Source organism: Charadrius vociferus, unplaced genomic scaffold (assembly GCF_000708025.1).
Source record: "Charadrius vociferus isolate BGI_N301 unplaced genomic scaffold, ASM70802v2 scaffold90, whole genome shotgun sequence".
In the NCBI taxonomy this organism is placed as follows: Eukaryota; Metazoa; Chordata; class Aves; order Charadriiformes; family Charadriidae; genus Charadrius; species Charadrius vociferus.
This window is the reverse complement of record NW_009647222.1, coordinates 12,853,391-12,867,469: the sequence shown is the minus strand read 5'-3', so window position 1 is coordinate 12,867,469 and position 14,079 is coordinate 12,853,391. Positions and strand designations below refer to the sequence as shown.

The 14,079-nt window shown below is 43.2% G+C and overlaps 1 protein-coding gene across 1 annotated transcript; it reads left to right on the top strand.

The window, feature by feature from the left end:
- The first annotated feature begins 2,814 nt into the window (after positions 1-2,814).
- On the top strand, positions 2,815-8,340 carry LOC104281747 (cyclin-dependent kinase inhibitor 1-like). Its single transcript, XM_009879791.1, has 3 exons — positions 2,815-2,891; positions 3,720-4,162; positions 8,273-8,340. Exons 1-3 carry the CDS (start codon positions 2,815-2,817, stop codon positions 8,338-8,340), a joined length of 588 nt encoding a protein of 195 aa, XP_009878093.1.
- The last annotated feature ends 5,739 nt before the right edge of the window (positions 8,341-14,079 follow it).

Here is a 14,079-nt window from a genome sequence, read left to right as displayed (position 1 = left end):
CCCCCCCATCCCTTTCACCTCTGCAAGAAGGGGATGTGTGCTGGGGACAGATGGTGGCACTCGGCTGTGCTGCCAGGGCAGCGAGCACCAGGGGAGGCGGGGAAGAGGTGCAAGGGTTTAGAGCCAGGGACAAGGGCTGTGGCTCCCTCTGCGCCCCAAAGGGACAGGGAGACCTTTTTTTTCAGCTGTAGTTTGAGAAAAGAATGAGTTAAAGGTACCCGAGCAAGAAGGGGATGTGTGCTGGGGACAGATGGTGGCACTCGGCTGTGCTGCCAGGGCAGCGAGCACCAGGGGAGGCGGGGAAGAGGTGCAAGGGTTTAGAGCCAGGGACAAGGGCTGTGGCTCCCTCTGCGCCCCAAAGGGACAGGGAGACCTTTTTTTTCAGCTGTAGTTTGAGAAAAGAATGAGTTAAAGGTACCCGAGCACCTGCCACAGGCAAGTGGTGTGTCTAAAAATTAGATTTATAAGCTGGTAACTTCCAGTATCAAAATTATTTAGGAAACAGACCTTCACTGAAAGAATGAAAATGAAATATCCACAGCATTAATTCCCTTGCTTGTTGTCATTTTTTTTAATTTTTTTTCTTTACTCATGCATGCACTTGAAATTCGGAAATGTGACATAACATTCCTCTGATGGTCTGAAAGTTTGACGCAGGGAGCAAGCACTGAACTGCCTTGGAAGTTTGTGTTTCTTTTCAGCTCATTCAAGCTAGGACAGAACTGGAGAGAATACAGAAGTGACCACCGCTAGCGCAAGGCTCCAGCCTGCAGCATTTGTCCTGCGTCTTGGCCCAGTAAGGATGCATATATGGATAGGTATGAGCTTGACAGAACGGGGCTCACAGCTTGTTCTTAGGTGGCACAGAAATCGCGGATTAAGGAAGGACCCTGCCAGCAATGTTTTTGCATTTCAGAAACATTTTGATCTCGTTTTATGGATGTTTTAATACACCCACGCAACTCAGACTAAGCTGCGGGAATAGTGACGGCGCAGCTTTGGAGCCAACACCTGGATTGAGTCCTGAAAAAAGCAAGGGGCCACATCCTGGTTCTGCTGCAGTAAACTTGCACTGACTTCAATAGGGCCAGGATTTTACCCTGGATGCAACCATAAATCATGAAAACAGCAACAGGCAGTATATACACATGTAAGTTTAGAAGAGTTAGAAGTATTTGTGATTCATGACATAATTAAGAGCATTAGGAGGAAACTTTCCATAGGGAAAGGTTATTCTATAATTATCCTTGATGCTGGCTTTTTATCTTCCCTTTGAAACACCTGGAATTAGACAGTCTTAAAGACAAGGCACTGAATTCCCAGGCTGCACTGTAGTAGCCATAATCATTAACAGAGCAAGGCAGGGTCTTTTCTACTTCATTCCTGTGTGATATTAAAATACGCTATTAGAAAAGGCCATAGTTGCTTCTTCCTAACCCTGGTTCACTGGTATCAGTCAGTTTGAAGTTCCTAACACATATGAGGAAAGTTTCTGAGAAAGAGGAATATTCCTGCAAAGCACCGTGTGTCCTTTTCTAAGACCTTTTCCCTTCTCCTAAGACTTGATTGCCTTTGAATTCACTCGGTTTAAGCTGCCGAGGACTTGGCACCAGATGAAGAAGCAGCAGAGATATGACTATTATTAGCTATAGTGACAGCCAGCACTGCTGAGTATCATAATGGCTTAGGGCAAAGCTGCACGCAACTTTGGGAAAAGTTTTGTGTGAAGTTTGGGGATTCTGGATGCCACCTAGAGGATTATCCTTGTCGTTGTGCTCTCGGCTGCTTTTCCTCAGGAAAAGTGCTTTCCTACCTTTCCTAGGCCCAGTAAGGAGCATCTGGTGGGTACCTGCCAGCTTTGCTCCCGTTGGCAGCTGAGTGCTGAAGGCTCGGGCCAAATGAACCGGTGTAACCACACAGCACGGTGTGGTACCACAGCTGGGACCTGGCTGGGGACCAGGATGCACTCTAGTCCCATGTGTCCTAATGATCGGCCCCAGGTGGTGTCTTGGACAAACAGGGCTATTCTGCTTCCTGTCCTGGAGCTCCATGGGAGACATCAGCGTCCAGAGAACCACACCCAACGTTTGGAAACCAATCCATGCACGAGAAGGGCAACCCAGCCCTGGTACTCTCTGCTTAAATTTCGTGTGGCTGTGGGCCATGCGTTTTCAGGATGCTGGTTCAGAGCTGCTAAGGGCAAGGAATAAGATTTATAAATGGATGCAGGAGCCAGGCTGCCTCTTTGGACCTCTGCTGCTCAGGTGTGTTATCAGCTGCAGAACGGACACTCAGCTTTCACCTAGGAGGAGGTAGCCCCATCCCTCGGTATCCAAGTTTTCTGCGGCAGACTGTGTGCCAACACTGCCCTGTTGCTGACAACTCTTGATACCGGAGCCACCAAGTGACATTATCAGAGTAGGCCCATGGGATGTGATTGCAAGGGGATGCTCAGAGTTCACATGGATTAAATACAGCCCTGCAAAGATAATATGATTATACCAGGTGCGTCTGGGTTTGTGTCTGCTGCGGCTGAAGCATCCTTTGGGATGCCAAAGACGAAGGCTGAAGCTTGAGGTTCTACAGGAGCTCTGCTGCTGTGACTATCTGTATGATCTGTAGACAAATCACCAGCTGACCTCTCTCAGCTGTCCCCAAACTCTTTATGCCCTTCAGAATTTGGTAGCGGAACAAATCCAGAATTTGGCTGTTAGCTAATGTTTCTCTGAGATTTCTTTTTCGCCTGTCTGCTACTACACATCACAGCTTGTGAGAGGGGCTGAGTTTTGTGGATCCAAAGAGAGAAAGAATTGAATGACCTTTAAGATCTACTTTCAGGCTCTTCCAGAAATTAAAGACCTGGTGCAGGAATTAGCGGGTGAATATATTTGGTATGTTTATGCCCTTCTGGCCTATGAAATCTGCAAAATGCCTGATTTCTCTTCTCCAACTTGCCATGTCCCCATCTTACCTGCCAGAGGAGGGTGCAAACCCCATCTCTTCTGTCTCCATGCCAGCCTACCAAATGAGAAGTCCACCTACTGATGCTTGAATGGGATCTGCCATTGTAGGAAACAAGACAGTGTTTTTGTCTGTGACTGGGACGATTTCTCAGGCAATTGCTTCAAGAAAAGGGAGTGAAAATGTTAGGCAAGAAACAGGTCTCTGATTGTCTTAAGCTTCCAACTTGGCCGACACCGCAAAACAAATGGTAAGACTAGTCAGGAAAGAGTTACCACATTCACTGTAAAATTAAACATATCTTCTGTACTTTACTGATTGTCATCACCCTTCATTGTTTTGGATATTCTCTTTCTCGGTCCCTTTTCCTTGTTCAAGGTGATACACATGGCCGTTTTCCCCAGATACCACTTCTGTGCTTTCTGTCTTTTGCTGCACTACCTCAAGGGATGTTGTCCACTTCCTCATGCGTCTCGGTCCCCTTAGGGCAAGCTCTCACTCAGTGTACACTGAAATAAGCGTGCACAAAAGAGGTGAGGGCTTTTCACCCTTCCCCATCCTTCTATAGACACCTCCTATATATGGGAATTCTCACTCTGGACTGGAGGTTGGGATAAATTTCTTTCAAAATAAGCCACGATTTACTGTAGCAGGATTAAAAGTATCTAGGTTTACTGCCACACTCCCCTTAAAGAGTACGCAGTGCCCTCTAAACTGAGTGTGCAAAGGGTGGCTGATAGTCTTTCTGTCCTCGGCAGGGAGTCGCTGCTGTACACACTTGCTGGAGAGCGGCACCGGGGACAAAAGACAGAGTGGAGGCCGGGGAAGACAACCCATGCCCAGAGGAACCTCTTTGGCCCCATAGACCACAAGCAGCTGCATCAGGACTTCCAGCACATGCTGCGCAACAGTGTGGAGGGGGCCCAGCATAAGTGGAACTTTGATTTCCTCCGGGACACGCCGGTGGAGGGGCTTCTGCAGTGGGAAGAGCTTGAAGGCCACAAGGTGCCAGCCTTCTACCACAGCTGCGTGGTGGGACATGCTCAAAGACCACTGCAGCACTTGAACTGGCCCCTGGGCCAAGAGGGCAGGAGTCACAATTTTGCCCAGGTGGCGCTGACTGAGAAACCCAAAACTTCCAAGAAAACAGGGGGCAAGAGGATCTTGGAGGGGAAGAAAAGAAGACAGACATCTTTGACAGGTGTGTGAGACCCTTGTGTGGCTCAAATGATCAAACCTGGTCCCAGCAGCAGCTTAAAAATTCTCTGGTGGGGCCCATAAACCAGTCTTGCCTTAAGAGAGTGCAACGCTTCAAAGAAGCATCTGAAGGAGAAGGAAGGCACAATCTAAATTGATGGGCATGGGGCTTGTGTTTTTCAAAGGTGCTATGCCACCCCCTCCTGGCCCTTGGGACCTGTTTAGGACTTGTCACAGAGCAATAAGATAATGACCACTTCTTGCAGCAGGATAATTGGGATGGTTAGGAGGGCTAGATGTTTAAAAAGGCAGTCTAGGAAAGGCAGTGAGGTGATTTCTTAAGCAGGAGCCCAGAAGGAAAACAGTGTCACCCATTAGATTGGAGTTTTTGGGTTTTTGCATGCTTATAGGTTTGGCTGTGGGCGTCCTTTTCCGGGGACAGTAAGGAACACTGTGCAGCCAGCTAAGCCATAGGAGGAAGACCAGAAACAAGTGAAAGCAGCCAGGTCTCCTGCTAACTTCAGCTTGGATATTATACTCAGTGAAGGCATCCAGGAATTTTAAGGACAAATTGATCTTAAACTTGGCCAGGTGGTGGAAGGGGCTAGGTTTTCAAATGCCTCTCACCAGGACTTGCTGCCAGGAGTGGGTTTCAGCACCCGTGAAAGAGCTTTAGGTTTTGGAAAGTCCTCAGCATCCTGCATGCTAAGCTCTTCTGAACATCTGGCCCCTCATTTTCTCTCCTCAATGGGATTTGAGCTTGTTTGGAAAATCTAATCCCGTATATTAGATTTCCCTTGCCCTTATTGGGGTTTTGGCTTATCCGAGACTGAGGTTTTTAAGACATAGACCAAGGATTTTCTTTGGGGAATTTGATGTGAGACACCAGCTTGAAATTGCCTAGAAGCTAAGGTTTCAGGAAACACTTTCTGAACATTGATGTTGATCTCCGTTAAGTTAGACAATAGACTAATTTGCTATTTGAGGGTATGAAACTTAATTGCTAGTGAGAGGTTCAGGAAGAGGTTGGAGATTAATGGAGAGTGGAACATTGCACACTGGAGTACAGAACAATGATATTTAATGAGTGCTCTTTTCTTCTCCAAAGCAGTTTACAGCCATTAACTAATTAACAGTATAATTTACAGGTAAGAGTACAGAAGTGCAATTCAGAGCACAATGTTGTGATGGTTTGAGGGAACTGCTGTTCAATTGTAAATCTCTCACTAGGTGTGTGGGAGTAAATTATGCAGATATTTCCAGGGGATATTTTTCTTCCGTTTCGTTTTCCCCAGGCAAGAAACATTTCATCAAGGGATGTGGAAACCAAAATACCACGCTACACAGTTTAACACTTTCCCACATGTGTTTTCTTAAGAGAAAACACTTTAGTCTAACAACAGTACCCTTCTCCCCAAGGAATCTGGGTGTGTGAGATGGGCCAAGAAAATCATTTACAGTCTTCTCTTTTGGTAAGGCTTGGAGATCAGTCCCTCCCTTAGTCCTTCTCTCACAGGCGCGCACACACACACATCCTTCTTATTGCCAGCTGAAGGATGCATTAGAAGTTTCCCTCTAGCTGCAGGAACCTTGTCCCTCTAGGCACAATTGAAGTAATTCAGGCAAAACTGAGCCAGGGAAAGCCATACCTACCGATACGGTCTGACCCCCACTCTTGCACCCCTTTGCTCAACTTCTGCCATCCTGTAATGAAAAGCTAGTTCAGGATTAGGATCTGAGGTTGGATTTGAACCCGGTTATCTGCGTTCTGCTTAGGTCAACAAGAGCACTGTAATGCTTTACATTAAGATCCAACAATGTGCATTTAATTTAGACTTTCAAAGACAGCTGTGGCCCATTAAATAAATATCGATACATTAAAAAAACAATCATGGGGTTTTGTGGACATTGGCACCTCCAGAGTGGAAGGAGCAGAGGTTTTCCTGCTGCATTTGACTCCTCAGATATTCAGAGAGCAAACCAGTACAAAACCAGATTTTTTTCCTTCTATCTCCTAACCCTTTTATATACATGCGTGCCATCTCCATTCTGTCTTTTTCATTCTGATGCCAGTGTGGTTCTGCTGTGTTTTCTGGGAGAACCTCAAATAAAAAATCGGCTTAGATAGAGGCTATAAGACCTTTTTTTTCCCCTTTTTCTTTTTTTCTTTTTTTTTTTTTTCCCCCCAAGATGGGTGAACCGTGCCAGCTCTTCACTCATCTTCTCTTCCAAACCTTTTGGCTTGCCTGAGTCTGATACAATTAGACCTTGGCTCTCCTGGGAGACATTCATAAATCCTTGCCCAATTTGCTAAAGGTCAAAGAGAAAATTGGTAAAAATCCTGTTTTTTCACTAGCTGGTCTTGCTTCTCAAGCAGATAGTTCATGCAAGATGGCTGGGAGAAAATGGGGAGGAAAGGAAAGCAGGTGTTTAGGTAGGTGTATTTAAACAGCAGAAATCATTCCCTCTTAGGTCCCTGTGGCTAGGCTTTCCTACTGACAGGCTGCAGGCAGCACCTACCTCAGTACCTTACTTATACCAGTGCAAGTGCTCTTTAGAGTCCCTCAGGCTAACGAGCCAATTTCCATGGACTCTGTTTAGCATCTTAGATGGAGGATAGACCATCTGAATATGGCTCTGGGGAATGTGCATCCCTCTGGTTTTTAAGTGCCTCCATCAGTTTTGAAACTAGGCTCCATTATGCGGGCGCCTAAGCAGTTGGGCTCTTGCTAAAATTCTTCACAGGCAGAAATGGGAGTACTGACTATTGAAGTCTTTTCTGAATTTGATCTACTAAGCATCATTCCTGATGCATTTCTTTTCCCAAAATAAAATGAAGGATAGCTATATTGAAGTTTTTTAAATGGAAGAAATAAGTAGTAAGGATTACATTTGGTAACATAAGCTTTTTTTTTTTTTCCTTACTGGTATTCCTTTCCTCTGCTGCTCCACTGAGAGACTACAGCAGCTAACAGTAATAGCAGGATTTTCTGTTCTACTGAGCTAGCAGTGCATGCTCTTGCCTGGGAGAATACACTGTCCTTGGGATCATGTTCTGCTCCAGAAGTTCAACTTAGGGCTCGCTGAGGTACCTCTGCTCTCCATTGCACTGTGCCATGTAGATGTATCCTCAAGGAAGTGGGCTGCAGGAATCTCATTGCACAAACTTGGCTGTGAAAGCCTACAGAATTCCAGTCATCCCGCCAATAATGTTCTGTGTTGAAATTAATGCAAGACTTTATGCTGCAAGGACTTGATAGTTGTTGCCAATTTGACTGTATAGAAAGCTCAGGTTTAAATGTCATGGAGCCCACATCCACAACTGAAATTGGAGCAAATTCATTGCTATGAATACAAACAATTTAAACCAGGAAAATCACATGAACTCTAAAGATAAATAATCATCTAGCTTCCATTTCAGCTAATTCCGCCTTATGACCTGGAAAAAGTATGTATTTTTTTGTGCGAGGGTGGGAGGCAGGGTAGGAACTCACAGGGAAACTCCTGTGTTGTAATCACAGTTCTGTAGTTAACGTTAATTTACATTTGCACCTGAAACAAGGATTAAACCACATGTACATATGGAGACATAACGGATGTTCTCCCCGTGAGCCACAGTGCCTACTCTCTAAGCAAAGAATTAGTTATATTAGTTATATTCAGTGACAGTGCAAGGTTTTATGCAGTCCTCCTTGAATCTGCAGTTTGATCTAATAAGCAGAAATAAAGTGCCCCATATATATATAGTTCTGATGATATTTTACAGAGTATTTTTTTGTTACTTTTGAGGAGGAAAAAAACCACCTATTTCTGCCTGGAGAGCACTGCAGCAGTGAATCTAAAAGTTGGAGTGAAATATCACATTGCTCAGCTTGCATAACAGGGTCCAAAGTCTTTTGATCTCAGCTGGATAAAAGCCAGCACATTTCCATTGTTTTGCTTGATATCACATAGCTTTATGTGGAACGTGCTAAAGGTATTAGTTTTGTTCAGTAAGAAGCTATAGAGAAGTCTAAGTGACTTCTTCAACACGAGAAGGAGATTTGAGGGATTTCTTGAAAAGCAGCTGTTATCAGAGTCATAGCTTTAATTCTGTTTACGTGTTGTTCTCCAGATTACTACTCAGCAAAGAAGCAAGTCAAAACAAATACGCAAGCTGCTGCAAAGAAGTCAACTTCTTGAAAGCAAGGAGAGGATTGCTTTGCACCAGAGAGCTTGGAAACATCTGCCAGCCTTCTTCAACCTTCAAAGACTGGGTGTGCAGGCTGCAGACACTTAAGGGCATCCCACAGAGATGTATTCCTGACAGCAGCAGTGAAAACAGAAAATACTTTAATTGGGATGGGGTTAGACCAAATCAACTGGAATCACATTGATGAGAAATTACTGGCCTTAAAAACCACGGGTAAGCAAGCATGGACACTACAGAAATTGGCTAAGGCTAGCAGTTTAACATGCATTGAAAATCACTACATGAGAAAGCGGTAAACAGTTAAAACAACCGTATATGTGTAATAATGTACTTGGACAAGTTGCTGTACAGTTGGGGCCTTTCATGTTGTCACGTCTTTACATACCCTCTTTTTTGGTTTTAGCAGTTTTTTTTCACCATCTCAGCTTTACAGGTCTGACACACTAAAAAAAAATTCCCAGCCTTTTCTGTGATTTTTTTTTTTTTTTTCGGGTACAGAGTGTTGTGCTTGCAACTATTCAGGGCTTAAGTAACAGCACTTGGGTGCCAAACACTGGGATGTGAAATGGAGAAAGCTGAAATTATTTGAGAATGTTTCCATTTACATCAGCAGCCATTTTACCCATGTATGTCTGCCCCACACACAAGAATTAGGTTGTTAAATGTATATGTTTGGGGAGAAATGTGCAGATATCTTGTATCTTTCAAGTTGTTCCTGTTCCCAGCTAGGCCAAATCCAGCTTTTAATTTGTATTGTGCTGGGTCTATGAGTTTGCACAGTGAAAACGAAGATAGAATTTGCTATGCATTTGTCCACAGTGTTTTAAAATGCCTGCTGCTTGTAAGAACATAATATGAATGAGGGAGATGGTTTAGTTGCCATTTTGTGCTTGTTATTCATTCTACTAATCTTTCTATAAGAAGAAAAAGGGCATTAATAACACTGAAATGTTACACATGCAACAATCTTGGTGTTGCATGGACTGCTTTTCTGTGACATTTGTTAACATATACTTTTCCATCATCTACTTTTTATTTCCCTTTTTTATTCCCCTGACTAGTTGGGATAATTGAAATTTTACAGCACATGATAATCAGCAGGTAAACCAGAAAAAGAAACCTATAAAATATACGCTCTGAATTATACTGCTGCATATGGCCTTAAGATGCATGCAGTTTTTAATGAACTCGTTTGGAAAGAGCTCTGTAAATCTCAGGTTTCTAGAATAACATGAGATGATGGACTGCTGCTTTTTGTCTCAAATCTAAACAAACTAAGATTTCATTTGGGTAGTAAGAATTAATGTGGTCTTGTGCGTGTGTGTGTCAGGTGTATGCATGAGAAGTGGTGTAAGCAAGTCCTACACCCTGCATTACATGCAACCTCAGGAGAGTTTAGTGTGTTTCTTTTTTTCCCCCCTGAAGATCTACAAGTGTTTAGACATAAATAATAGTTGGTTTCCCCCCGAAATGGTACAAGACAGTGATTTCAGTCTGTTTCTATGTGCTGAGATAAAGATGTTCAGCAAATTGCAAGGTTGAAGCCTGTTTCCAGCCACACACAAGAGTCATGAACTGTGATTTTCTCTCTTGAATTTTTGATTTAGTTAGGAATAAACATTGCTTCAGCTGATGTCAAAGTGAGTTTTACCCAAATGAAGCAGGATGAGGGCCAACCTGGCAACTGCTCCTCGCAGAGCCTTCAGTGTGTTTGCGGGCAAGGCCAGCCTGTTACAAGCTTTTCAGCCTGTTGAGATGTAGTACAAAGGTGTGGGACTGGGCTTTTTGTATATTTGGTTTTATTTTAAAACTTTGCTTGTGCTTAGAACAGTCTATTTTTCTTTTTTAAAGTATGGTGATTTCCTCTAATTGAGAAAAAATGCACAACAGTTTCTCCATATGTTTGTGATTTTAAAGCAGACCAATGACACTGTGCACCTTTTTGGTTTGTAGCAAGGTTTCTTGCACAAATGCTTTCTGTCCAGGATGGCATGAGCTGTGCATAAAAACCCTAAAGTCAGCCATGCATGAGGTTATCCTGAAGTAGCTGAGTCTTTTCCTTTCAAGGGGAAAAGGGGTGCTTCTCTTTATTAGGAGACAAATAATGACTGTCAATGTACTGGTGTCCCAAAGAACCAAGAAAGGATTTTTTTTTTTTCGTATCAATTCCCAGACAGCTCAGTGCTTAAGTGTCCATTTAAAAGGAAGTATCTGCCTTAAATGCTTTGTAATCAGGACACTTTAATGTCATAGGAATTTGTGAAGTGACTGTTTAAATTGTCAATAATACAGGTTTTGGATACCAAGGCAGATACTGGCCTTAGGGTGGAATTTCAGTATATTTAGACTGAAAGGTGGAGACCAGAGTTGAACATTCAGCCTGTCCCTGTTGATAGCATCAGAATTAGCTGTTGTTGCGACTGGGAGTTCAGGGCTAGGGCAGAAAAGAGTTTTCTGCTGATTAAACAAGGTGATGTCTTTCTGCTTGCTGCCTATACATTTGTTAATGGTTTTTGAAGTGACAGAATATTGGAGATGAGGATACATAGTAACACAAAAAGGGCAGGAAAGAATACTGTTTTCATACCAGTGTTTGCAATTAGAAAGTCTTATGCTTGTACCAGAGGACCTAATTCTCCCCTGATGTACACTGTATCACAGCTATACTGATCTGTGGTGGAACTGCCTTGATTTACACCAAAAGAGAACTGAGGCCGAGATGTTTTGCACTAGTCCTTTTAGTTATGCTACAGAATAAATGGACAAGCAGCTAGCTGTGTAAAGCCATTGCCTCCTTCTTACATACGCAGGTTCTAAAAGATAAAGAGAAATGGTTTCTGCTATAGTTTTCTCTGTGTGACAGCCAAAAATAACAACAAACCTCTGATTAGTGTCTGAGCTTCATCATCAACATGGTAGATAAAGTATATCTGTGTTTCATTACCATGCTGATGAAGAAACAGTGAAATATGGATTACCTTATCATTTTGTTCAACTTGTGAATTGCACTTTCTTGTTTAACAGGGTATGTACAAAGGGATATGGTAGTGTGTAGCAAAGCTGTAATAATAATATTTTTTTAATAGTAGGTGTGTCTAAAACATTCCTGTTCTTTAAGTGAGGCAACAGACCTGATTGAAAAAGCAATACACTGAAGCTTTGTTCTGCTTCATTCCCTGGGCATAAACAGTGTGTTGAATGTACCAAGCCTAATCCTGTAACAAAGCTGTCAAGAGCTTATTTGCTGACCTGTGAGTTTGATAGGCTGCAGGGGTCTGTGGCCATCCATCAAACCCCAAAGCAGCACTTTCTCATACTGAGAAGCAGGGGGATGCATTCAGACTTTGTGCGTTAAAGACAGGGTCAGAGTAGCAGCACTGGTGTAAGGTCTTGTGCAGCTATGTGAGGATTACACACCAGGAATGGAGACTGCAACAGGAGCCCACAGCGTACTGTAACCTTGGCATGCTGATAAGTAGGTACAACTACATCTACCTGAGACCTCCTCCTTCCCCTTTTTTGAATATAAGCTGCATGCGTGATTTAGGGCTGTATGGCTCAATAGCCACAACCAAGCGTCCGCTGATACCACGGTGTGACGGCATATACATTAGGGAAATGGGTAATTCAGGGTTTTTATATCCAAGATAAATGTGTCCCATGTGCCACACAACCTCAGCTGAAAATGGGACACAGGAAGCCCTGGGACATTTGGTTTATGTTTTTTACAAACATGGAAATAATCTCTCAGGTATGGATCATTTCATTAAGTTCCTTTCAGCAGCAACTGGAGAAGGTTGTTTCACTTGGGTGAAAAAGCCAGGAAAAGAGATTCTCCACATGCTTCTAGTTATTTTCATAATATATTTTCATATATTTCATGATGCAAGTATATCTTTCTCCTACTTAAAGCAACTCCTCTGCAAACTATCCTGAAGTACCCTTCTGTAGGGTAATATTGGTTTCCTGGAGAAGCTATCAAGTTGCTGTGGTAGATGCTGTGTTACTTTACCATTATCTTTGGGATCCTTGTTAATAGGCTTTGGGGGTGGGCCTTAATATCACAGAAATGTGTGGCTGGAAGGGAACCTAGAAAGTCACCTACTCCATTCCCCTGTGCTAAAGCAGGATGGGGACTTGCTTATTCCAAAGCTTGCAGACTTCTGTGAGAAATGATCTGCTCTGCTCACGTGGCAGATCTCAGGGGTAGCCAAGGTCAACAGCGTTCCTCCCGAGATTCAGAGGGTCTGTGTTATACAAGATGTTTTCTTTCAGGTATTCATTTTGCTTTGCCTGTTTTGTTGCAATGCTGTAGACACAGTTGAATTCCACATAATCAAGCTGGTGTATTGAACCATTTGGTTGTCGGATGTGGATATTTGCAATGTCATCAATAAATGCTGGTGCATAAATATGTTTTAATAGCAAAACAAGTTGAATTTTCTTCTTTTTAGGCAGGTTCTTCTTGTTTTGCTTCTGCAGTGCTCTCACCTGGCCTCCCTACACTCATCCCCCTGTGCTGTTCCACTTTCTACAGTTCATCACTTTCACGCACAGAATATTGCTCAGGCTGTGGGGCACTATAAGCCAAGCTGACCAACAGTCCATAAAATGTGTTTTTGCAGTGAATATTTCATGGTTTCCCACTGAGGTGTCACAAAGTATATAGGAGGAAACTTTTTTTTCCCCCCTTTCTTCATTTTCTGAGATTTTTCTGCTTAGGAAATGCTGCCTCTCTTACTTACAGCAATCTCTTCCCTTGGCAAGAAATGTGACTATCAGGTGTTTAAAATTAAAGTTGTTAAAATCAAATTTGCAAAGGCAGGAGGGTTTGCCCCAGTGTCCTGGACACAATCCAACTTTGGTAATTATGTCTCGCCTAACTAAATCCTTCTTCCAGTTTCATGGCGTTCTTCCTGGCCTGCTGAAATCTGTTATGGAGAGCTGCTGTGACATGACATGTTAAACATCTGCTGTGTTTTTACCCAGAAGTGGCTGTGCTTCAATAGGAGATGAAGTGATTTATAATACATGGCATGCATACACACAGATATTTTTTATTAGAATGACTTCTGCTGAACTGGAGGAGTTACTTAGGAGCAGCTCTTCTAAAAAAAAAAAAAAAAATCAGCTGAGGAACTAAATATGGATTTAAAGGTCTGATTCTCTAGGTCCCTCTTTCAGATGATCTCTTCCAAACCCATCCTTTTCTCTTATAAGGAGGCGATGCGAAGTGGCAGGTTCATGTGATCAGCTGTGTTTATAGGATAATAACCTTCACACTGCCCATTAATCCCCCCGTAAAGGCAAGGAGCATTCCAAAGTGCTGAGCAGCTTCAGCAGTTGGGGGGTAAAACCAACATGTACGCACCTGCTAAATAAATATTTTTCCCAGCTTGGTACAAACGTGACATTTCTTCCCGCACAGTTATATTGGCAAGAGGCCAAAGAGGGTAGTTTGTCCCGCTGCAAGGCTGATGGGCCAAGGTAAGCTGGTGATTGGAAAGGAGTGCCCCGGGCAAGTGTTTTGCAGCGCTGGCTGGGGACCTCTAGTGGTCCCTGAAACTTCAGGAGAGGCTATTTTCAAAACTAAAAACTGTGCACATTGTGACAGCATAGCAGCGAGGAGGCAAAATGGAGAAAATACACAGATATGCAAAGATCAGCCTTATGTTTTGCTGCTGTAAATGAAACTGTTGTGACAGCAGTAATATAATTGGTCTGCTGAC

Excerpts from the sequence above, each read along its gene's own strand:
- LOC104281747 (XM_009879791.1), top strand. The coding sequence starts at position 2,815 with ATGACCTTTAAGATCTACTTTCAGGCTCTTCCAGAAATTAAAGACCTG. Across the intron at positions 2,892-3,719 it reads TTAGCGGGTGAATATATTTG|GGAGTCGCTGCTGTACACAC; the intron begins GTATGTTTATGC and ends TGTCCTCGGCAG. Across the intron at positions 4,163-8,272 it reads AAGACAGACATCTTTGACAG|ATTACTACTCAGCAAAGAAG; the intron begins GTGTGTGAGACC and ends GTTGTTCTCCAG.